The sequence below is a fragment of the Podarcis muralis genome, chromosome 6 (assembly GCF_964188315.1).
Source record: "Podarcis muralis chromosome 6, rPodMur119.hap1.1, whole genome shotgun sequence".
In the NCBI taxonomy this organism is placed as follows: domain Eukaryota; kingdom Metazoa; phylum Chordata; class Lepidosauria; order Squamata; family Lacertidae; genus Podarcis; species Podarcis muralis.
Window position 1 is genome coordinate 22,583,804 of NC_135660.1, and position 26,200 is coordinate 22,610,003.

A 26,200-nucleotide genomic window follows, 5' to 3' on the forward strand; every position below is an offset into this window, starting at 1 on the left:
CTGCATGTTACACATTTGCAGAGATCCTCAAACTATTTACCTGAATATCATCAATAAAAAGTTTGTGAATGTTTATTCAAAGCCAGCTAAGGAGTCCAGTTCGCTTTGTTGCGTCTTCAAATACTTTGTAAAGAGTTCCCATTCATCTTTAAAGTCACAGTTATCCTTGTCCCGTAGCTTATATGTCAATTTTGCCAGTCCTCATAGTCCATCAATTTTTCTTGCCATGATTCTTTAGTTGGGGTTTCTTCAGTATTCCATCCTTGTGCTATTAGAACTCTCGCAGCCGTTGTCGCATACATGAAGATGTTTTTCAGCTTTTTTGGCAGATCTTTCCCTACAATCCCTAACAAAAATGCTTCAGGTTTTTAAACAAATGTTAAATGGAACATTTTCTTCAACTCATTGTGTATCATTTCCCAAATTTTTAAAATTACATTACAATCCCACCACATATGATAAAATGTCCCTTCCTTTTCCTTACACTTCCAACATATATTTGAACTAGTTTTGTACATTTTCCCTAACTGCACTGGTTTTGTGTACCATCTGTACATCATCTTCATGTAATTCTCCTTTGATAGGGAACAATCAGTAAATTTTAAATCAGTTTTCCATAATTTCCATAATTCCATAATAAATTCCATCATAATGTTTTGACCTACATCTTGTGCCCATTTAATCATAACTGATTTTACCTCTTCATCTTCCGTCTCCCATTCTAATAGTATGCTGTATGCAGCCTTCAGTAATTTCACTTTCCCTTCTATCACTTCCGTTTGAAACCTATGCAGCTTCTATGCAGTTTTAACAGGAAGTGGGAAAGGTGCCTCTGTCTGTGAAGAACCCATTCAGCTTTCATTTACTTGGATTTGGATTTTGGATTTGATATCCCGCTTTATCACTACTACTTTATCTCAAAGCGGCTAACAATCTCCCTTTCCCTTCCTCCCCCACAACAAACACTCTGTGAGGTGAGTGAGGCTGAGAGACTTCAGAGAAGTGTGACTGGCCCAAGGTCACCCAGCAGCTGCAGGTGGAGGAGCAGGGAATCGAACCTGGTTCACCAGATTACGAGTCTACCACTCTTAACCACTACACCACATTGGCTCCCTATCTGAAGCAGGCATGGAAGCAAGGAAGGACATTCATGTACCAACCAGATTATGCAAGATTGTTGCTATTTAAGGGGGTTAAATATTCAAAGAAGTAGTGTAAGTTTTAAAAATGGTTTTCACCAGTGCTTCCCCCCCCCCCCAGAAGAATAGGTGCTGGTACTCACCATGAAGTTGTTACAGTAAGTGCCACACTTTTTAACAACCAAAAAACAACTTGTGTGCCCTCCTGAAAAGAAAGCACTGGTTTTCACCCAGAGTTCAGCACTCTGGACAGAAATATTCTTTGCAATGCACTCCCATTCATGGCTACTCTGGTAACTAAAAATTAATGATTTAGACCTAAAGAGCAAAGCACTTTCTGAGAATACATATTGGACCCAACAACCATCTTTGCAAAAAAAGCCCAATACTTGCTGTGCTCGCTGCCCCTGCACATCTATCCTCCTCAGAAATGGTGTCTGCATTCCTCAAGCTGTGAAAGGGCAAGCCAGGGCAAATATTCAAAGTGAGGGCTTCATCTCATGTCTATTCATCTTAGCTTTTTTGAGCCTCTCCATATGTATTCTCATGAATTCCTGGTACTGAGAAATTGAGCCAGACTCACCTCACCCCACCACAATTACCTTCAGGTCAATTTGTTATTTTTTTGTATGTTTATCAAAATATTCATATACTACTATATCATAAAAAAAATGTCAAGGTGATTTATAGAAATACGTGTGTGGAATTAAAACACACAAGCCTTTAAAATCAAAGACCATCAACTAACCATGATGGGGAAAATGTTCTCTTTAATTGCCTGAATAAGCCTGGCAGCGTATAATTTTTTCAGCAGGCATTTAAAGGTTGAAACAAAAGGTACCTTCTGAATCTCAGGGCTGGGCTGATGACCTTAAAGGCTTGGTTTTTTCTTGTTGTCAGGTAAGCCTCATCAACTCAGGGGACAAAGAACGATGCTCCTGCAGATTACCTCAGTGATTAAACTGGGATGTAAAGGTTTCAGCAATTCTTAATGTACCTTGGACCCCCATTCCCCTCACAATTTCTCTAGAAAATTGAGATAAAAACTACTTATTTGGGGGGAATGGCGCCTCCTGATGACTCTCAGCACCCTTATGGAACTACAGCTCCCTGACTGTTTAAAGTGGCACCATAGTGCTTTAAATGTTTGGGGTGAATATGGCCCATGACAGCTTCATATGAACAAATGACTGGGACGCATCAGTGGGAAGATTGTTGATGTTCTTGGGTCATGCTTGTACATCTTGTTGGCCATTGTGAGAAAAGGCTGCTGGATGAGCTGTGCCTTTGGCCTGCTCTCTTAGGTCTTTATGCCCAATGTGTGATGTCAAAACTAGATGGCAGGTTGTGGTGTTTGGGGTTTAATACCCCTGTGTGAATATATCAATAGGAGTCACCAGATGTTTTGCAACAACAAGCCTTTTAACTTGAGAACTTTCCCGGTCTGCAGCTGTATTAGAATAGTTTCAATGATGTGTTTATTGTTTCATTGGGAAGAAGGGAGGGATATAAATTAGCAGCAGCAAGAATGCCCAACGGCCTCGGCCCAGTGTACCTGAAGGAGCGCCTCCACCCCCATCGTTCAGCCCGGACACTGAGGTCCAGCGCCGAGGGCCTTCTGGCAGTTCCCTCACTGTGCGAAGTGAGATTGCAGGGAACCAGACAGAGGGCCTTCTTGGTAGTGGCGCCCACCCTGTGGAACACCCTTCCATCAGATATCAAGGAAATAAGCAGCTATCTGATTTTTAGAAGGCATCTGAAGGCAACCCTGTTTAGGGAAGTTTTTAATGTTTGAGGTTTTATCATGTTTTTAATATTCTGTTGGGAACCGCCCAGAGGGCAGGGTATGAATAAATTGTTGTTGTTGTTGTTGTTAATCTTAGCTCCTTGGCTTCTACAACCAGTTGGTGCCAAGATAGGTCCGAGAGCAAGTGTAGTGGTTAGGATGTTGGACTAGGACCTGAGAGCCCAGGCCTCAAATCCCCACTTGACCATGGAGCTCACTGGGTGACCTTGGGCCACTTACTGCCTCTCAGCCTAGCCTACCTCACAGGGTCATTGTGCGGATAAAATGATGGGAAGAACCACCTTGAGCTTCTTGGAAGAAAAGGTGGTATATAAATGCAATAAACAACAACAAACTGGTGTGTGTGGCTAGCCTCTTCTGCCCTAGAAGTGAGGGTTATCCTTTCCTAGACAAAGTTTTTCTTTGCCTGCTTACCAGCCTTCTCTATTCCCTTGGCATGAACACTTGACATTTTCCAAACCGTCGCCCAGAGCCCTGTTGTCATGCCCTCATGCTCGGCAGGTTCTAAAGTTCAGGGCTTCTATCCACAAGGTCCATTTGCTTCCTGCATCCAGTAGTAGCTGCCAGACTGCCTGCCACAAGTATGACATTTGATCTTTTGAACCAATTGGGGAGACGGGGGGAGGGGGGGAATCTTGCAAGTGCCAAAAGCAGAACTGACTGCTGTACCCTACGGCTATGGCAAGACGGATGAACCAAGTACTTCAGTATTATTAATCACTGTTTTATTACTGCAGTAAATTCCCAAGAATATGATGTTTCCCTTACTGCCAATTCCTAAGAGCTTTCTGTTTCCAACTTTTGAGCAAACGCTTGTTAGTGATATGGAGCGAAGCGAGAGACTCGTTCTTCAGTGACATGCACAAATGCTGCTCTGCTTCTCAATGCTAGAGTCAAAAGTGCATTGATAGCACATATTAGGGGCGGTTTTAAATAGTTATTTTCAATGCAGCGCATAAATTAAGAATGCACTGCTGTGTCCAAAGGAGGGTTCCTTTTCCAGTCCACATGTGAAAGAGAGCCTTGGACTGATTTCATAATAACACTTGGCTAAGCCTTCAAATACCACATGACTTGGTATTGTTGTTATCCTTACAACGAGCCTGTAAGGTAGGTCAGTATTTATATCTCCATAAGTAAGACTTGCAACAAAAGGTTGCACTATAGCCTCACTTGGTAACAGGACTGTTCAAGGCAACCAGATTTATAAATTGTTATGGGCTCAATAATCCAAGTAGCTCTCCCTATTCCAGCATCCCCTCCCACATTTTTTAACCCACACTTTCCAGCAGCTGGCATTCAGAAGTATATTGCCTTCAACCACTATGTTACACTAGCTCTCTTTATGCAATGAATTGGTTTTGACACTGTTCTGATAAGTATCTCCTTATAATGTTGGCTCAGCTTTTTTTTTTTTTTTTTACAACGCAGATATGGAATGATGACAAATGAAAATGTCAGTTTTGAGTTCTAGAGTGTATCATGGGGCCCCTGGGGTTCTCTAAATTGGGACAAGATGCTTGGGGGCAATTTTGTCAGCTATCCAGGCCACATCTGCATTCCTCAAATCAATCAGGGCTTCAGCAGGAGCACCAGTCATATGAGTGATAAAATCTTCTTCTAAAATCCATCAGCATTCGTAGGGGGCTGGGGGGCAGTCCATTTTAATAGGAGGCCTTGCGAAGGCAAAAGGATGGTGTAAGTCTCAATCTCAACAGCATTCTAACCACGACAAGAGAATACTTGTAACATATTCTGCCTTCAGATCACCTTCTTCCTGCCTAGGAGAGAAACCCAAATCCAGTGTGTGTTGTTGGGACAGCCTTGTTGGGACAGCCCCATGTTTGTCAGGACAGTCACGAAGTCCTGAGCTGCCCCAGATCCTCAGCATAGACACCCCAGAGAATCAGCATCCTGGGGGTTCCTCAACACCAACTCTCATGCCAACTCTCTGTCAGCTCAAGTAGAGGAACTGCTGGACAGTGGATCTTCTCCACCATCAGAATTCCAAATCTGTCCCAACACACAATATACAAACACTCCCCATTTCTACTCACTCAGACAGGTGGTCCGGAGAGAGTAACTGACGTTCCATAGACTACAGCAAACTCCATTCATAGCCAATGAGCCTACTCTGGTGCTGATCTGAGTTCTCAAGTGGGTACAGCTAGGAGAGAGTATTTCTACCCAGGTCTCAAACATACATGGCAAGTCAACTTCCTCATCCATTATCAAATTGTAGATGAGCAAGATCTTATTGCAAACTGATCTGGTGTTTAAAAGCAGCACTAGCAGATCCAGTGGCTAGGGGGTGGGGGAGATCAGTATAGCCAATAACTGTTTGAGCCACCTTTCCCCTTACTTGGCTAAGGTTACCAGACATCCCCGTTTCCCCGGGACAGTTCTCAGATTTACAAATCAGTCCCCATACAAAATCCATTGAAGTTGAAAAGTGTCCCTGGATTCATTGGGGAAAAAATCTGGTAACCTTATACTTGGCATGCTTCCCAAATGCCATATCCTCCCCCCCCCTTGCCCATGACACCTTGATTCCCCCCACCTATCCTTCTCTGTTCTCCACAGCTAAGCTAATAACACCTTTCCCATGCACAAATCAAGGACAGGGGCACAGTTTCAAAATGCACGACCCTGATCATTTTACTGGAAACAGACAACAGAAACAGCCACGGGCTCACAAATAGCCTAAATCCTCCCTATGCATGGAAATAGTAACTGAACCTTGCCATAAACAAACACAAATTCTTTTTTTTTAATGGTTTCCCCATCAATGTTGTCAGGGTACTTCTGCCTGTGTTGGCCCAGCGGCTATCCCTGTTCCCTCTACCTAGAAATAGAGTTCTGACCAGCCAGATGTCGATTAAGAGTGAAGGCTGTGTTTTCATGCCAGCCACCTGTTTTGTGGCTCTCCCACCTGCTGGCTGTGCAATGCTGATGGTGGGCATTCTTAGATAACTCCAGCACTATGGGTTGTTCTTCTTTGGCGATCACTTGTAGCCGAGTAAGATTGTCTTCCATAAACATGGTTTAACAGTGGGTCCGGAAGGGACTGTGGAGCACAATTTGGATGCACACGTCTTTCCACAGTGGGGACATACTGTAGGTTTCTGGGTGGGACTTGATCATGGTGAGGGTTTGCCAAATGTGCCTTCCTCTTAGCACGTTTCTCCCTTTCATCCTGAGTTCAAGCGTCTTCAAAGCCCATGACACCTTTGTTCTTGAATTGGAGCACTTGCAGGCCAGTGTTTCCCAGTTGTCGGTGTTTATACTACATTTTTTAAGATTTGCCTTGAGAGAGACTTTAAAGCTCTTTTGTTGACCACCGGCATGATGCTTTCCATTTTCAAGTTTGGAATAAAGTGGTTGCTTTGGAAGATGATAATCAGGCAGCCAAACAACATGACCAGTCCAACGAAGTTGATGTTGAAGAATCATTGCTTTGACACTGGTGATGGTGGGCACTTTTAGATAACTCCAGCACTATGGGTTTTAGCCAATGTTAGTTCTACTCAGAGCAGACTCACTGGAATGAATGGACCTAAGTTAGCTGTGTCCATTATTTTCAATGGGGCTGTGCTGGCACTGGAATTGGAGGCAACCCTATGGTTCTCTTTTAACGCTCACAGTCCAGCAAGAGTAATGTGTCCACCCCCCCCCCCTACAAGGCATGGAAGTACATACACAAAAGTATTTGAGGCACATACTTATCCTGATTCTCTGGAGCAGATTTTGGAAGAATGTGAGTGCAACCTCGTATCTCCAGGGGTCTACACTTTGCAACCTTTCCTAGTGCCCACACTTCAGTCAAAGCCCAGGAGAAGCTGTCACGAGGCAATTCCTCCCATAGGACTTTTTTTTCCAGTCAGAAAGCATTACTGCAGAGCACTGGAGAAATCTTTAATGAAAAGAAACACACTTTCCCTCTCACGACCTTGCCATGATAAGGCAAGTTCAAAACCCTACTCGCCCACAAATTCTAAAGTTCCCTGCAGATGAAAAATAGAATCCACAATTCTCAGAGGAAGCAAACTTTCAAGAAACTGGAGGAGAGATTTCAGCACAACTCTGGTTGTCACACATGAATAAAAGAGCAAAAAACATGCTCATGGTTTAATAATTTTCATCTCTACTTGCATTGTAACTAGTTTGTTATTAAAATGGCTCACACAATCCTATATATCTCTACTCAGAAGTAAGCTCCACTAACATCTGTGGGACTTACTTATAGGTAAATGCATATACATTTGCAGCTTCACAGTCCTATCACATTGTACTCACAGTTTAATCTGTAAGGAAAAGCAAACAAAGTCTGTTTCAGATCATTTCTAAATGTAATTTATCTGTTGGTTTTAGAGGGCTTAATTCCCCCCCCAATAAATATTTATTGCTTGTAACCACAGGCCATTGCAAATTATAGAACTTAATAACCTGCCATTTCTATCCCAATGGGACCCCAAGAAAACCAATCACAGATGATTAAAAATGACTTGTTAAACATATAAATCAATATGTTTTCGTGGAAAAACTCAACTGATAAGTAGCATTACAACACAAAAGCATGTTTTTAAAAATTGAGCAGCAGCCCACCTGGGAGACAAGACGGGTCATTGTGGGATCTCGTAGGACACTGGGGTGGGGCAGCCTTTCAGAACAACTAGATATCCTTAAATGTAGTACCTCCCCCAGGCCATTCTGGTGAAGTGCTCCAGAATATCAACAATGTTGGCAGAATGTAAAGCTGCTGAGAGGTCCAGAAGAATCATTAGTGTCAGGGTTCTAATTTCAGACACGTTACTGTATAGACTGATAGTTCACATACATTCCGGAAAAGGAAAGGCCTTATCCAGAAAGGAGATTCTCTAAACACCTTTCTGACAGTGGAACAGACTCCCATGAGAGGTGGTAGACTCTCCTTCCTTTGATGTTTCTAAGCAGAGGTTGGGTGTCAATCAGTCATATATGATCTAGTTGTGATTCCTCGGGGTCCCTTCCAACTATACAGTTCTATGATTCTATAGATACTGAGCTAGATGGACCATTAGTCTTTTTCAATAGAAGGTGACTTCCTTTGCCCTTAAGATAATTTCTTAATTATCTTCTAACATTTGGGTGAATATTGTCTTTACATGTGATGTGCATGCTGTGAAGCTAGGTTGTCCAATTATTCTAATCTCTAGACTAGCATGGAGAGTAAAGAAGACTCCAAGAAATAAGAAGTTACTTAGTTGCTTCTGAGCAAGAGCACTGGATCTTTGCAACCCCCCTCAACAAGCACACATCTTGTATGGTGTTTCCTTGTAGTCTTTTGCTCTGAACAACGGCAGCACCCAAACAGGAGAACTGCTGTGCGATATCTGTGCCAAATGGTATCTGTGCCAAGTGGGTTACTGAAATGAAAATCTTTTTAATAAACAGCATCATGGGCATGTTACGTGAACTGCCCACACTGCAGCAACAAAACTACAGACTTGGAATTCCTTTTCACTCCAGGATGTCCTCTTACAATGACATAGAGCCTATCCGGTGTTGAATCCTGGAAAATTAATGAGACCTCCCGTCTCAGCTTTCAAAGCCTTAATGACTTCACAGTGAGAATCAGTGATTAGTTCCACTTCTGCAAAACACACACAGACAGACACTTATTGGAATGCAAAAGAAAACAGAGAGCAAGCCTTGAGGGGGTGCATCACTGCAGGCACATGTAAATCACTGAACTGATTTTTCTGAAATGAAAATCCAGACATCTGAGCGAGGTGAAAAGGGAGAGAGAATCTTCTCCAGGCTGCAAACACAGCTCGCAGTGGGGAGAGGAAGAGCTTTTGCAAGGTGAAGATACAAGCCTATATGAAGGAACCATTGTTTGAAACCAGTTCCAGTTGATTCCTTATCTGCTGCAAGCACTCTGTTCTTCTAACACAGAGGGGCAAGGAGATCAGGGGACCTGGTGCAGTTCTTAAAAGATTCCCCCCTTCTTCCACCAAAAAGGAACTCACGAAATTAGGTAGCACAAAAAAAGTCTTGTGGTATCCTAATGCCTAACACATGTATAATGGCATAAGTTTTTGTGGAGTACAAAAGAGAGAACTCTGACAGAGTGCACATGATTCCAAAAAGTTCTGTCACCCAGGCACTGACTACAGCAGTTTAGCTTCAGCAATGGCATTGCGCCGGAAGCCGTTGGACCATTCTCAAGCTGCACTCAAAACATGAATATAGCCTCATTTATCCAAAGCGTCCTCAAGGGGCTGTGTGAGATTTTTAGCTATATCCATTGTTGAGTCAGGCAGTCATCCAGAAACAGAAAGCACCTATCCAATTGTTCCCAATATTCACAGGATGTTTTGACAGGAGTGTCTCCAAGGAGTCAAAGGCTGGCCCCAGCGGGTTTAGCTGTTTTCATATCAAGGCTGTTTGTGGCTCCTGAAATGGATTTGTTTGGGGAGTCAGATCAACACCATGGAAAAGAATGGACGAGGGGTGATGATGCAGGAATGGAAAGGCAGGTGAAGCCAGGCCTGGCCTTACCATGAGGCAGCCTGAGGCGACTGTCTCAGGCAGTGAGATCCCACTGGGATCTAGAGACAGCATGTAACTAAGAGAGATGAGTGACATTAGACCTCCAAGGCTGATCAACTGATTGTGGTATCTGGCCTTGAAGGATCATGGCTCTAATCTTGCTTAGCCCCTGTGTGATCAAAGTTACACAAGAACATACCTTAAATATTTGAAGCAGAGGCAAAGAACCTTTTTCAGGCTGAGTGCCACATTACACCAGTAAAAAGTTGTTTGGGGGTTACAGTACTGTAATGAGCACCAGTGACAAACTAACACACAATCTCACACACACACACACACACAGTAACTCTGATTTTCTTTTCCATCTTCTATTTTCATTAAATCCATTAATGCATTAAACGCATTAAATCCAAATGCATAGATCAGCACATACTCCTAGCTAGCTTTTCTCTGAGTTTCCTCTGTCAATTGTAGGCAAACATAGGATCATTCTGGCACCCGGGTATGTTCTTAGGAGCAAACAAAAGAGCTATGCGATTTAGTGAGCCATTCAAAGTTGTGTGTGTACTGTATGTACAAGCTAATGCTACAGCCTTGTCTTCAATTTTCTCTATATAGTTTATTATTATTTATAAACTCAGTTTTTAAAAAGCATTTCAACACCTTTATCTTTTCTGACTGCTCAAACCCTCAGTAATCCTAGAAGCATGTACAGTGGTACCTCTGGTTACAAACTTAATTCGTTCCGGAGGTCCATTCTTAACCTGAAACCATTCTTAACCTGAGGTACCACCTTAGCTAATAGGGCCTCCCGCTGCCACCGCCACACAATTTCCGTTCTCATCCTGGGGCAAAGTTCTTAACCCAAGGTACTACTTCCGGGTTAGCGGAGTCTGTAACCCAAAGTGTTTGTAACCCGAGGTGTTTGTAACCCGAGGTACCACTGTACAACTGAACTGCCAGCAAAATGTATGGACACTTTTTGATTTTTTTCAAGAAACACATATCTTCTTCTCTGCTGAGACATTTTCCACATTGCTTATTATTATTATTTTTAAAAATATTTATTTATTCATTTTTGCAGAGCACATAGCTGCCGTTGCATGCTTTCCATGATACTAAAATCCCTTTCCCTCTCACTGAATGGCTGATGGGTGGAAGGGGACCCTGAGGGTTGGAAAAAAAATTGGCTGCAGGCCATATATTTCATTCTATTTTAATCAAGAACAAATAGTCCCTTGCTATGCTCACTGCTACAATGAAATTCTACACATGTCTTCTCATAAATAAATTCTCCTGAGTTCCATGGAACTAACTCCTAGGTAAGAGTATATATGACTGTAGCCATAGGCCACTTCCTTCTCTAAAGCAATCCTGTACATGAGAAGTTTGGGACCTTTTTGAGTCCACGGCTCCCTTGACCAACTGCATTCTTTCTGCGCCACCCCTGTGGGACTCAGGAACCCAGTTATGTCACCCTTTGCCTGCAGAGCTGGCAGCCTCTCACCCTTTTTCGAACACCCTCCTTTGTGGAGGGTTCCCTCAGCCTCCTCTCCTCTCCCCTCCCCTCAGGAGTCCTCCAGGCAGCTGCTGCTTCCGTCCCTGGTCTCCAAGCTGCCCCGCACCAAAGAGGTGCCTCTCAGAGGCCCCATTCGCCTGCAGAGCTTACAGCCAGGGCTGCTGCAATAAACAGCTGTGCAAGCCTTTGGGAGGCAGAGACGTGAGAGGGGCATCAGAGGAAGGAGGGAAGGAAAGAGGGACAGAGGCCAGTGTTGCCCGCAGCACCCCTGACCATCATTCAAGGCACCCCAGGGTGCCACGCACACTGGTTGAAAACCACTGCTATACATACTTACTTGGGAGCAAACCCAACTGAACTCAAGAGACAGACTGCTGAGTTTTCATGCAAATGGTTGTCCTCTAAGCCAATTACAGAAAATCCGTAATTCCTGCTCCCTATTTTCTATGACAAATAGGAGCCTAAGCAAGGCAGTTTTGTAGCAACCATTATAAATTTTCCTTTGTGGTACAATTCATAACAAAACACTTATCGTTGTCACCATTTAAATTGCTTATTTCACTTGATGTTGAAGGATGAATGTTACGGCCTGTTGTCTGACCTTGTTCTCAGTACAGAATACATAAGCGTTCTAAAAGCAAAAGCGGGAAAGTAGAATAGTGCTGGAAAACAATGACAGGGAAGCAATATGAGTTTCAGACAGTCAAGATAATCCTCCATTAACTCAGAAAGCACAGCATGGGTAGGCGTTGATGTTCGAAGGTCATCATAACAGATTAAGTGAATTGGCCCTCAATCAGTTGAGTTCAGTATTTCGAGGTTAGAAATAAATACTTTGCATGAAGGGTTGGGGGGGGGGGATACACAAGTTATACTCTCAACATTTTCAGGGACAAAATTCCATTTTAATTTAAAATATATCTATGCAGATGCATTCAGCTCAAAGATTAAACTGAGCCATAAAACTGTACTCATCAGTTTTTCTAATTTCTGTTTAGAATATTTCTGAACCACCTTCAACAAAAGATCCTAGGGCAGTATACAACTCTCAGAAGAAAGAAACGTAACAAAATATAACAAGGCAAAATAAACAGCCAGCAAACTAAGAGCAGGATAAAATATCTACATTTTAAAAGAGCCTGAGCAAATAGGAAAGGTTTCTCATGTCCATATCATAGTTGAACTATGAAACTCACTCCCACATGATCTTTTGATGGTCACCAGATTGGATGGTTTTAAAAGAGGGTTAGACAAATTCATGGACGATATTAGGCTATCAATGACTACCAGCCACAATGGCTACATTCTAACTCCACTGCCACTCAGTATGCTTCTGAATGCTGGTTTCTGGGAATATCAGGTAGACAGAGTGATGTCACGCTCAGATTCAGCCTGCAGGCTTCCATAGGCACCTGGTTGGCCACTGTGAGAATAGGATGCTAGATGGGCCCTTGGGCTCTTCTTATGTTCTTTTCAGGTCAAGTTTTCATGCAGTCATAAACTTACACTGGCCATCTATTCCAAATCTTATTACAAAACAATGCAACTTGTGGAGTTCTCCTGATATCTTTACTAATGGGTGGATGTCATGTTGAGTCTCTTGGTTTTCATCTCAGGTATTCTATAGCAGCCTGGTGTGCTATCCTTCTCACCTGATAACTGTAACTTTCACATGTGCCGTGGCTTAAGAAGACGTTATTTGCCTACTAGAGCAGTTTTTGTGGCTAGAATACATGTTTTTGTCTGAAACAGAGAATCACTTGAATTGAAATGGCTGCTGGAAGGAGGGGTATGTGACAAGAGGAGGCTTGTAGGTCTACCCAGCTGCTATTGCTGCTGCGAAAGCAGCAGGCACCAGAGGTTATTGTTGTTTCTGCACAAGTACTGAGAACATGGGGTTGTATCCAACCACTTCAGATTCAAAGTAGACCCAGTGAAATGCATGGACATGGCTAATTTAGGTACATACATTTCAGTAGGTCTACTCTGAGTATAACTTGGTTGGAGAGAGCCCATGGAATTTCAGCAGTGAAACCCTTCAAGGTTTACAAACATTCTTATCTCACTCAGGATATTAATAATCTCTCCCAGAAAGAGGGCAGCTTTATATGTGTGTGTACGTGTGTATGTATGCATGTCCAAAGAATCACCTGAGATTTATCCCAGGTGATTCCTTTGATGTTTTGCGGCTCTGTCTTGAAAGCAGTGGCTTTTGAGAAATATCTTGAGGATCCTTGATTGTCTATGCAGTTGTACTCATACTGAATATGTGGGATGTGGGAAAGGACCATGCATACACTAAATGTGGCTCTATCATGTGACAAGGACTACTGAGATAAAAGTATGCAGAGTAGGAGAAGTACCTAAAAGTAGATAACAAGATGTCAGTCTGGGAGGAACTGAGAGATTGTGGATCGATATAAGAGATGTTTATGGATTATTAACAATGAGCTTATTAAAAATCTAACAAGCCTATTTCCACAAGGGAAATACTAAGACAAAACCAGTTATAAACTGCATCGAGTTTGTCCTCCAAAAAAATTCAAAGGAATGTAAGCTACAACATTATTTTTAGAATGCATGCAAAATGCTTCCTGTTCCCTCTCCTCCTTTGCAATAAATAGTATTCCACGTCTCTAAAAAGCACCAGCGCGTACACACAGAGGCACACAGAGCATAATTGCTGCCTTTTCTAAAAAGCCTATAATAAATCTGGATCTCCTTCTGGAGGAGCAGGAATACAAGAGGCCACCCCAGATTGTATGGAAACCAGTGATCGGGCAGAACAATGTCCACATTTACATCTGGAAGCAAATTCACATTAAAAGGAAAACCAGAAACATTCCAAGACAAGACATAAAAGCTAAATTTACATCCTTTGACCTTTGCATGGGGTTTTCGGCTATGGAAATGGATAATTTGTTTGCATAATCCCTATCCTGTTTTTGATGTGCTATGTCACCCTTCAAAATGCTTCTCGTAGTGTCCCCTTTTACAAGTGTCTTGAAAATGATCCTGGAAGACGAACCTCTAAGAATTGCAGGGAACTAAATGTAGGTAGCTTTAGGGCAGACAGATGAAGTTTATTATAGGAGAGAAAAGCTGTGCCTGATGGAATTTTCCTTTCAGTGCAGTTCTTAAAGGCACAGCAGTCCCCTATCCTCCCAGGAAATGTAGGAACCTATTATAGAAGGCAATCTTCACACTGGAAGAATATTTGCAGCAAATGTTGCGGTGTCTGAGCAAATGAATATAGCACACCAATACAGTGTGAGGAGCGAACGACTTCAGTCTCTAGGTCTATACATCAACTGAGAGTGTGTCATTTTCCGACGTCTTTGCTGGCAATCTGGTAAGCTGCACTGTGGCTTATTTGTCTCAACCTGTACCGGTATTTATCAGCAGCAGCAGCAAAGCTCATCTAAGGGGGCACAATGCACAGTCGATCTTGTTTCCTTCAATTTGTTGTATACCTAAATGAGCTTGATGTGCGTAGCAGAGCCTCTTGAAATAAGTCGCTCGCAGCAGTCAGAAGAAGAGGTGGCAAGTCAAGAGAAAATACAGCAAAGCTTCCTAAAGCAATGTGCGGAGATTCTCAGTTGTCCCAAGAGGCTGGGGAAACCTAGCCAGAGTCGGTTCAGCAAAAGCATTCTGTTGAGAAGCAAGCCATCCCTCTCATCAATATCTCATCAAATTCCGAAAAAGGGAAAAGGCAAGGAAGCCTTTTACACCTGCCTGTATGCCTTTCTTCCTGAGTGAGCCTTTGCCTCAATGAACAAGGCCACAGCGGTTAGAGCAGAGGACCCTTGGGGTCTCTTCTAGCCCTACAATTCTATGATTCTATGTTCATTAAGTAGATATTATTAATGTAAGTTTCCACCTTACCACCTTGTCCGCATCGGTCCTACAGGCAATGACTCTATTGGCAGAGGTGCTATTGGCTCCTCCCACTAGAAAATCAGGCGTCCTTCTAGGTACAGAAAGCAGCTGTCTCAAAGCTGGGTATGGAAAGGAGAAGAAAGTACTGGGAGGGTAGAAATGAGGCATATCAGTTACAGTGGTACCTTGGGTTACAGATGCTTCAGGTTACAGACACTTCAGGTTACAGACTCCGCTAACCCAGAAATAGTACCTTGGGTTAAGAACTTTGCTTCAGGATGAGAACAGAAATCACGCAGTGGTGGTGCAGCAGTAGCGGGAGGCCCCATTAGCTAAAGTGGTACCTCAGGTTAAGAACAGTTTCAGGTTAAGAACGGACCTCCAGAACGAATTAAGTTCTTAACCCAAGGTACCACTGTACTTAGTTCATGACAACCTTTGGCTCAGTGCTCACCTAATATTCACAAAAAGGAGTGATTTAGAAACAGGAACCCCTTTTCGTAATTAAACATTCTAGAATCAATACAGCTGGAATTAAATAAAACATTCTGCTACTTGAACAGAGCCATGAGTGTAGCCAAGGAGGAGGGGAGCTGCCACCCCTAAACCAATTAAGTAAATAAAAGTATTTAAATAACTGACCAGTCATGTCACAGATAGCTCGGTTCTGCTTCCGACAATATAAATCCTGTTCCACTAACATAAATCCTCGCTACACCCATTTACAAAGCTGGAATCAGCCCTTGAGGCAAAGTCCAGTACTTGAGTCAACACAATCCAGGCTACAAAGGGGCAGGGATTTTCAGAGAGCAGGGACATTTGGGTGCCTGGTCTACTCATGGAAAAGCCAAATGATTTGGGGGCATCAGGTCTACCCACTGAGAAGCAAGGTGGTTTGGACACAAGGTCTATGCATTGAAGAGAGGGGATTCCGTGTCTACTTAGCCTCAAGCCAAAATCAAGAGTCACCGGTAGATTCACTGGAACATCATTTTCACATGAGTTTGCTAGCTAAAGGCAACCAAGTTAATGGTCAGTTTAAAGGCCAGAATGCAAGGAAATCCTGTGGTGATCAGCTAGGTAAAGGTAAAAGGACCCCTGACCATTAGGTTGCAGTGCTCATCTCGCTTTATTGGCCGAGGGAGCTGGCGTACAGCTTCCGGGTCATATGACCAGCATGACTAAGCCGCTTCTGGTGAACCAGAGCAGCGCACGGAAATGCAGTTTCCCTTCCCGCTGGAGTGGTACCTATTAATCTACTTGCATTTTGACGTGCTTTCGAACTGCTAGGTTGGCAGGAGCAGGGACCGAGCAACGGGAGCTCACCCTGTTGTGGTGATTTGAACCGCCGACCTTCTGATCAGCAAGCCCTAGGCTCTGTGGTTTAGACCACAGCGCTACCCGTGAAGAGCTAAGTGGCCTTAATTCAAAGACATGAAGTTAGAAAAAGTGCTGAATTGTGAAATTTGGAACCTAGGAAGTTGCCTTCTACCAAGTCCTGTCATTGGACCACCTAGCTTTGATTCTTGCATTGTAGGGTATTGGAATAGGTGACACTCTAGGCCCCTTCCAACTCTACAATTCTATGATTGTTTAGCTCAGCACTGTCTAAACTGACTGGCAGCGGCTCTCGCAGGTTTCAGACAGGGATCTTTTCCAGTCTTATCTGGAGATGCCAGGGATGGAACATGGGGCCTTGTGCTGCAGATGTGCTCAAGTTCTGAGCTGCAGTTTCCCACCAAATTAGGCTAGGCTACATGAAAGATCCAAAAATCAGTACAGCATAAGAAGAAAGAAGTGCCTTTCTAGATCATCTAAACCAGTAGCCTGTTCTCACAATGGCCAACCTGCAGGACCTGAGAACAAGAGCACTCTCCACTCCTGCAGTTTACAGCAACTGGTATTCAGAAACACTAGTGCCTCTCCTTGTGGAAGCAGAGAATAGCCATCATGGCTAGTAGCCTCAACCTCACAAACAAATCATCTTTGAACGCCATCTAAGTTAGCGATCATCATCAAGTTGGTCTTGTACTACCTTGAGCTAAAATCAATGCAAATGTGGTGTAAAAATTATGTTCTAAAGAAACTGTATACCTTTGAAGACTTAAGTTTTACTTTAGGTTCTTAGGTTGGATGGTCATCTCTCATGGATGCTTTAGTGGAGATTCCTGCATTGCAGGGGGTTGGACTAGATGACCCTGGAGGTCCCTCCCAACTCTACAACTCTGTGATTCTGTAATAACATCTGGAAGGCACCATGTTGCCTACCCCTGGCTTTCTTGATAAATTTTACATTTTGGGAAACCATGGAAAGAGGGGAGGAAGGAAGAGGCAAGCAAAGCAATGGAAAGAGACAAGGTGGTACTTTCAAAGATATCTTGCATCTCTTATATTTTGAAATGTACAAGAGAAAAAACAGATCCATAGTGATTACAAGTTCCCATTCTATTCAGCAAGAATTCATTCTCCTGGAACAATACCAAGAATTCTTGCATGGCCTGTGAGATACAGTCCTGTCTTCCAGAAATTTAATTAGACACGCCTCAAACCATAATCACTTTTTGGACTTGATCGGTGTTAGAACAATCAGCCTTCATTCATCTCAGTTTTCTGGGTGCTTCAGATGTACTAAGTGGATTTCAGACTGAAACTCCAGGCTGTGCACATTAATGCAGTTTGAGCCTTGAGCGCAAAGCATCCCCCAGATGTTTACAGCCAGAGCTCTGACAGCTGCGCAAAGCAGCCACTAGGTAACACTAGGCAGCTGCCTAGAGCATTGCAGGGTACACGAGTCTCATACAGATGATTTGGAAGTAAATTGTGAAACTCCTTCACCGCCTGGCTTGACAATCTCCATTGTGAAATGAGACACCCTTTCCTGACTTTTACAGACAAATCCATTTTCCAAGCTTTCCCACGCTTATTGAAAGTGGAGGCAGGGAGCAGGGGGCAGTATCAGGATATGGGCTAGCATGATAAAGGTACATTAGAGAATGTCCTTGACTGGGAGACTCCGAGACCAGAGAGGAGATGGTGGAAGAAGATTGGAAGAAGTTTAAGGAATATTTGAAAAAATATGTTAATATTTAAATCTTAGAATAGCTTTGGAAGTGGATATAGGCTGTAGGGTTAGAAGTAGAAGATAAGTGTATTTTAAAATAGTATTATTTGTAACTGATAAAATGTGAAGATTTTTATGGTTAAAGTAAGCGTCATAAAACATGGGTGGTGCTGTGGGTAAAACCTCAGTGCCTAGGGCTTGCCGATCGCATGGTCAGCGGTTCGAATCCCCACGGCGGGGTGCGCTCCCGTCGTTCGGTCCCAGCGGCTGCCAACCTAGCAGTTTGAAAGCACCCCCGGGGCAAGTAGATAAATAGGGACCGCTTACCAGCGGGAAGGTAAACAGCGTTCCGTGTGCTGCGCTGGCTCGCCAGATGCAGCTTGTCACACTGGCCACGTGACCCGGAAGTGTCTGCGGACAGCGCTGGCTCCCGGCCTATAGAGTGAGATGAGTGCACAACCCTAGAGTCTGGCAAGACTGGCCCGTACGGGCAGGGGTACCTTTACCTTTAAGCGTCATAAAAAAAATGGTTAGAAATTATGATATATGTAAACTGCTAAAGATGAGGTAAAATGAAAATCAGATAGGGGGGACTTGGGGAAGCCCACCTAACAATGTTTAGAAAAAATAAGGATAAGACAAGAATTTGTTTGTATTGTTTGTTTTTCTGTTTGTGTTGTTTATTTGTGTTATAAAATGAATTTTAAAAAATGAAAAAAAAAGAAGAAGAATAATCTATTCAAACAGGAATAAGGAATCTCAGGCCTGGAGCCAAATGTGGACCCTTGGGCATTTCTCTCCGTTTCTTGTCACTCCCAAGACCACTGTTCCTCTCCTCAGGCCAACAGCCCTCACCAGTGCCCACCACTGACATGTGACTGCTGGAAGGTTTCCCAGAATGCAATGCGAGAAATCCCGGCTGAGAAAGTCCACCATCCCTGCATTAAGAGGAACCATGTGTTCTATCACTTCCCCTTGATTTAATGTTGATGCTTCATGTATAGGTTCCTGCAATACGCCTTTAGAAAAAGCACCTTCATTTTCACATCCACCTCAGTAGAATGTGAAATTCTTGTCACACTGTTGTGAATAGGCCTCTTTTTGTAAGTCCATGTAATCAAATATTTTTTTCATGTGCCACCAAAGTCAGCATATCGAGAGTCCAATTATTTACTAATGGAGTTTTGGTTACTTCCCAGTTTTGTAATATGAATAGTAACTAACGTGGCCCTGTTGAACCACAATTGAGATTCTGGCTCCAGCTTCCAGTAGCCTGGGGCATGGTGTAGTATGGTGTGATTTATATACTTACTGCTCTTTGGTCCAAAGGACCCCAGAGCCATGAAGAACATCAATACATATGAAAAAAGAAATATACAATCAAAGTACAATATAATAGATTGTACTTCAGAACAGAATACAACTAAAAATGATTATCATTTGATGCTGTGCATTGGAAGCAGCAAATTGCATTCCACTTGGCTTCTTTGCAGGAGCAAGGAAATAATCAGAACCTCGTTGGGGTTTCTTACCCAGCTACTTCAGTGTTAGGCTGTCCAAAGGCTGTCCTAAGTCTTCTGGCACAACCTTCATTTAGCACTGAACAATGGGTGTTGCAGAGGTTCTGCCTCTGGCTGCCCTGCCATAAATACTTGCAAGGAACTAGTGGAGGTTATATCAAGCTTGAGTGATAGGCCAAGGGACCAACAGCATGCAAACAGGCTCTTCACACAATTCTCCCATTCCCAGAGTACTGCCCCACCCAAAATACAGATGTCATTCTCACAACCACAGCCGACATTCACTGCGTAAGTAGCCCACCTCTTTGAGTCATCCATAGCAACCAAGGATGCTTTAAAAGTCTGTCTATTTAGGTAGCCTTTTCATGTTTAATATGGTTACTTGATTTAATTTGGTTTTATTAATTGCCATTCACTATTTCTCTTGTACTCTGCTCGCTTTCATTTCTTTACAAATTTTGTTAATTGCATCTTACATGGCTTGCGCTTTCTGGGGTTGGGATGTTATGAAGATGGAAGCTCACATAGGAGGGAGGGCAGTTTTATGAGGATAGGTTAAGTCAGTTGTAGAAAAGTTAAATATTAGGGGCTTCAGCCAAATAATGCAGCAGATCTGTTGATTTAAGGGTCTTCCCCCCTCCCAAGTCAAAGAGAGATATGAATACCAATCAAAATTGGATTAGGACTTCCTTTTCTTTTCTATGTCTTATAGCTCATTGCCCCTCTATATATCTATGTTTCTCTAGGTCTGTGTGATTTGAAACAAGCGAGGGTGTCCAAAATGTTTCCAGCACAGCACTGAAGAGCTCTGTATTTATTTTAAACCACAGTAGATTATTTTTTTTAAACGTTAAATGCTCTATTTAAAGAGTTAAACAAAAACCCCAACCCCAATTCCTACATGGCTCTGCTTTAATTTAAGAAAACCAATCAACCCAGAACTATTTAGAATTCTACAGGTAGCATTCTAGATAGGACATATAGCTTGAGGCTATCAGAGGAAAGAAGCAAGTACTGGAGAAGCCAGTGTGAAACTGTGAAGTTTTAAAAATGTAGACGTCAGACTACACTCCACTTGCCCCTCCTTTGCGATCATGGAGGAAAGTGAATCCCTTTTACTTCCCCCATAAAAACTTCCTGGACCTATCTGTATACAATTTGGCAGGCTTAATCCATTCTAAAGGCACTCTCGTGCCTGCAAATTTCACCCACTTTGACCAACAGGCAAAAAAGTTATAGCAGCTTTAAGATTCCCCATTATAGTGAAAAGGGAACACAGAACATCATTTTATAGAGCGACTCAGAACATGAGCTATAGGTTGTAGAGGAAGGAGCACAGAGCAAATCAGTAACAGAATGGAAGAATGGGGAAGATTAAACCTATGCACATAGCAATTAAATACATCACAGACCATTTTTGTAGAACTTGCATTATAGTATTATAACTCAATAAAGAACCGTGAAATTTAAGAAAGGGGACATGTTTTCATACTGTTGATTAAATTCATGGCATCTAAGAAAGCGAAGAGTGCATTTTCAGCAATGCAAATAAGCAAGGGATAATTGGTTTGCTGTGTTTTCAGCAATGAATATAATAAGTGAGGCACAATTAGTTTGTTAACAATGGCTTGTTGACTTGTGGAAGCGACATTAAGGAATATTAACAATTTTGTTTCTTTCCAGCGTTCAGGTGGCTCCTTAGCAATTCCTTTGTGTGCATTTCAAGGGACCGTATCTCTCCATGCGCCTACAGGAAAAACCCTCTCTTTATCTACATATGAGGTAAGCACGGAGGGACAGAAAATAACACCCACATCGAAGAAAATTGAAGTGTATCGCTCCAAGAGTGTGGGTCATGAGCCAAACCCTGAGGATTCTCCAACCACATTTGCTGACACGAGCGTCAAGATCCATTTAGAAGTGCTTGAAATTTGTGACAATGAAGAAGCTATGGACACAGTGTCAATCATCAGCAACATCAGCCAGTCATCAACCCAAGTCCGGTCTCCATCCTTGCGCTATTCTCGGAAAGAGAACAGATTTGTCTCGTGTGATTTAGGGGAAACGGCTTCCTATTCGCTCTTCATACCGTCAAACAATCCCAACAACGATATTAACATATCAATCCCGGACACTGTGGAAGCCCACAGGCAGAATAGTAAAAAGCAACACATGGAGAAAGAAGGTTATCAAGAGGAGATACAAATGTTAAACAAAGCATACAGAAAAAGAGAAGAAAGCGGTGCCAGCAACTAAAATAAACAGTTTACTTCAGACCTGAATAATTTGGGTTTTCTGAGTCAATACATTCTGTTCTTTTTTTTCTTTTTGCTTGGACATGAAATCGGAGTTAAGAATATTGCTGCGGCAATGGAAAACGTCAGCACATTTAAGATAGAAATCAAGATATAATGCAGCAAGGGTCACAATCCTGCATATCATTTAAGCAGGATTTAAGCAGGATTTAAGCAGCCTAACTGCGTGCAGAATTGTAGTTAAAGCTTTTAAAGCAGCTCTAATGGGCTACCAGGGAAGGGAGGAGATAATCTTTTTTTCTAAATTAATACTTTATTGCATTGGTTTTGGTTTTCAGTAACGAGCTACCTACCTTTGGAAATATACAGGATCTGCTTGAAGAGCTGCTTCCGACCAGAATTTTTAATCATTTATTTCAAAACTTTTTTATTATAATAAAATGTTTCAGAATAGGCTCCTCCAGGGTTCTAAATCTAGTGATGCTGAATGTTGGAAGATTGAGGACAAACACAGCACATAAACCATGGAATTCAGCAGTGATGATTGGGGATGGGGAGAAATTAAATTTAGTATGCATTTAAGGCCAAATCTATCAGATTTGCACTTTTCAGAACAAAATGAGAACTGAAACACAGCCATCCTTCAAAATTCACATTAATTTGAATTTTGCAATGCAGTTCTCCCACCCAAGAATGTCGACAAAAATGCACATATTAAGAGGAAAATGTGCATAAAACAATATATTGGTGGAAATAATTTACAAAATTGCATTATAAGAAATTGTTTCCAAAAATGTGTACATTAGTCAAAACTGCACGCAAAAACATGCTTATTATGAGAAATTTGCACTGAAATGCTGAAAAAAATTCATAAAGATATATATATATGGACCTGCAAACTGTAGCAGAAATGTGAAGAGCTGAATTTAAGACTGGGGAAAATGAGAAATTGAGAGAACCAAAACGGGCCAATTTTTCCATCCCTAGTGGTGATCACCAAATTGGATAGCTTTAAAGGGGGATTAGGAAAAAAAATGACAAATAAGGATACTAACCATAATGGCAGTGTACTACCTCCAATGTTGGAGCAAGCATGCTTCTGAATCCCAGCTGCTGGGAATCTCTAGCTGGAAGAGTGCTTTGCACTCAGGTGGGTTTCTCATTGGCATTTGGTTGGCCACTGTGAGAATGGGATGCTGGACTACATGGGACTTTGGCCTGATCCAGTAGGTCTCTCCTTATGTTCTGTAGAAGTTCAATGCCCATTACATGGATGGCTGCATAGTTGAGAAATGAATGTGACAGGGTCCATGGGCTTGTCCCAACTCTACCCTATACCCAATACTAATCACACTGGGAAGGGGGTACACTTCTGATGATAGCTATAGTATATGATGTAAAGGAAGCAAATTTATACGTTCAGTTTAAGCTGTTTCAAAAAAACACATATAGATTGTCCAGTTGTAATGAATGTTCAACTCTAGCATGACATCAAACTGTCATTAAACCTGGGTAACCAAAATTAGAAAGGAAGATAATCCGTGACTAATCAGTACCAAAGAACAAAAGTCAGAAACAATATGATGCAACATACTGCTCAGTTTGTCATTACTCACAAATTAAAACGTTAAAGAGCATTAAACATTTAAAACACACATTTGCAATCATTTCATTAACACGGTGAATTTTAAAATGTTTTCACATTTTAGATCAGTTGCGAAACATCTGCATATATAAATAACAACAAATTACGTGAGGTTTTTTTTGCATCATTTAGTTTTTTACTTCTAAACTGTTTATTAAAATTTAAGCATTCACATCTTGTAAATATGGAAACATGTATTTTGACATAATTGCTTTATATCGTATTGCACAAGCTATCCAAAAAGCTGAGACCCTGCGTTGCAACTTTTGGTTTTGATAATTCAATACAAACACTGTCGCTTACCTGAATCACAGACTGGGCTCTCCAGCGATGACAAATCCAACACCATGTCAGTACTGCAAAACTCTTCTTATGAGTTACAATTTATATGATCGCAGGCCAAATATATGAAGTTGGAAAGTAATGTAGCCTTAAATATTTTGTAGACAGGGATGCCAAATGATTCTTCCTGTAGTTATGGGCACACCATGTTTCAGATCTCATATGAGGAAGTCAATTCTTCATTGTACCTGTGCTGCATTACTGTAGTCACATACCAATGGGAAACTGGTTAACTAATATTAGGCCCTGACTCATATATGGGAATAACTAGTAGAACAAGTCTTGAAATTTACCAACTCTTACTTATTTCATTTAAAGTTCATTTAGAGTTGGATTCCGTTCCAAGATGGTGGCACGTTCATACGCTGCGGCTCTGAGCTCCCAATATCTTAAGGTCCATATATAGCAACACCCTAGAGGTCCCGGACCCTGAGGAAGTTAGATTAGACTCAACCAGAGCCAGGGCCTTTTCAACACTGGCTCCGGCCTGGTGGAATGCTCCGTCTCATGAGACCACGTCCCTACAGGATCCGATTTCTTTCCGCAGGGCCTGTAAGACAGAGTTGTTCCACCTTGACTTTGGCTTAGAATCAGTTTGAGTCCCTCCCCCTCTTTCTTTTTCCTTTCTCCTCCTATGAAGAGACTGCATCCTAATGTTTTAATGTTGTATCTTAATCTTTTAAATTGTATTTTAATCAACTTGTTTTTATTATTGGTTGTTAGCCGCCCTGAGCCCGGTCTTGGCTGGAGAGGGTGGGGTATAAATAAAAATTTATTATTATTAAATTCCAACTGTCTTACAAGGAGCTGGTGGAACTACTTGGTCTTTCCCCTTATTTTAACCTCACAACAGCCCTGTGAGGTAGGTTTCAGCTGAGGTTTGGTTACTGGTCCAAGGTCGCCCAGTAAGCTTCAGGGCCGAGTGGGAATTTGAACCTGAGTTTCTTCAGTCCTAGATTCAGGTAGGTAGCCATGTTGGTCTGCCACCATCAAAATAAAAAAATAAAAATTGTCCAGTAGCACCTTATAGACCAACTAAGTTTGTTCTGATATAAGCTTTCATGTGCATGCACACTTCTTCAGATACACTGAAGTCACCAGACCCTGGACAATTTTTTATTATTTTTATTCAGTCCTAGTCTGACACTCTAAGCATTACCCCACGCATCTTCTTGTGATTTAAGATTTTTGACTATTTCAGGTAACCTGTTTCCACAAGAATCCCACAAGGGCAGTGATTGCCCCTCTGGTCATGCTCTTACAAAGGCAACAGAAGGGGTGCCTGAGATTCACTGGTGCTCTGCTTTTAATCTGTGTTGAAGCCATCAGTCTGCCAAGGGCAGTGATTAATTTATATTTCAGACTCTACTGAGTTTCATCAATACAAAAGGGGATTTTCAACCTTTCAAATTATTAATTCGGAACTCCAATCTTGGTTCGTCATGTGTTTTTGCAACTTGGAAGTCCATGACTGCAGATTGTATTCTTATGGTGTAGGGAGAACAGGGTGGAAGTGAGGGGGATCCCTCCTTTTAAATTGCTAGAACAGAGGTGAGGAACTGCAGCCCAGAAGTGAAATGCAACTTGCAGAAGTTGACTTAGAGCTCTCAAAATGCTTATGACGGGCTTGTTATACTTTCTCACTCCAACTTCTCCAAGGGTCATGGAGAATTCCTTGATGAAATAAGCTGAGAGTACTTTTTAAAGGTAATGGTACAAAGCAGGAGATTCTCGCACAGGACACCTGTGGATGTACCAAAGAAAACATTTTTATAGCTGGAATCAGTATGTGGTGGGGTGCAGATCTGCCCAGAGAAGTTCTGCTAGAAATAAGGTATTTTTTTACTTTGCTTTTGTCAGTGTTTTTGTTCCCAAGCAGGGAGCTCCTAATTTGAATTACAAATTGTAACTAAGCAAAAATATTTTGGAACTGTGAACTAGCAACAAGACTGTGAAGGGAAGATTATAGGCCAAAGTTGTTAGAAATAGTAAAAACCATCCTGGCTTTTAGAATCCTGTTCAACTGGGTGTCTTTTCTTTTAAGAGAGTTCAATATTTTGTGTAGGAAACAATTTTACAGATGATATTTTAACGCTGGTTAGTTGTGTTTATTTTGGGTTAGACATTAGATGCATTAAAATATAGCATAAAGTGGTCCTCAGCTCAACCTGATTGTAAAGTAATGTATTGCTGTTGTATGATAGAAAGTGAATAAATTTCCTTGTACAGTACAGCAATTCCGTAAACTGAGCTCTGTTCGGTGTCTGATCTGTGTTTTTTTCTGAATTTATGGTAATATTTTGCATGTGTTCATTCATAACGCAGTTCCATCCCATGTCCACATTAATCTGTGAATTAAAACAAACCCAAATTCATATGAAAATTTGCATCAAAATACAACTTTTCCTGCTGATTTAAACAGGGGTGATATTCAAGTAAGTCTTACTCAGGGTAGGCCCACTGAAATCTGTGGCTGGTATTCAATGCTAGTCCTACTCT

The 26,200-nt window shown here is 42.0% G+C and overlaps 1 protein-coding gene across 1 annotated transcript in view; it reads left to right on the top strand.

Moving 5' to 3' along the window:
* GPR149 (G protein-coupled receptor 149) overlaps positions 1-25,951 on the top strand; it is a 39,664-nt gene extending 13,713 nt beyond the window's left edge. The window contains exon 4 of the mRNA XM_028731344.2: positions 21,143-25,951. Within this exon, the coding sequence (XP_028587177.2) occupies positions 21,143-21,715 (573 nt within the window). The 3' untranslated portion in view covers positions 21,716-25,951. The remainder of the gene's footprint in view (positions 1-21,142) is intronic.
* Positions 25,952-26,200: the final 249 nt, after the last annotated feature.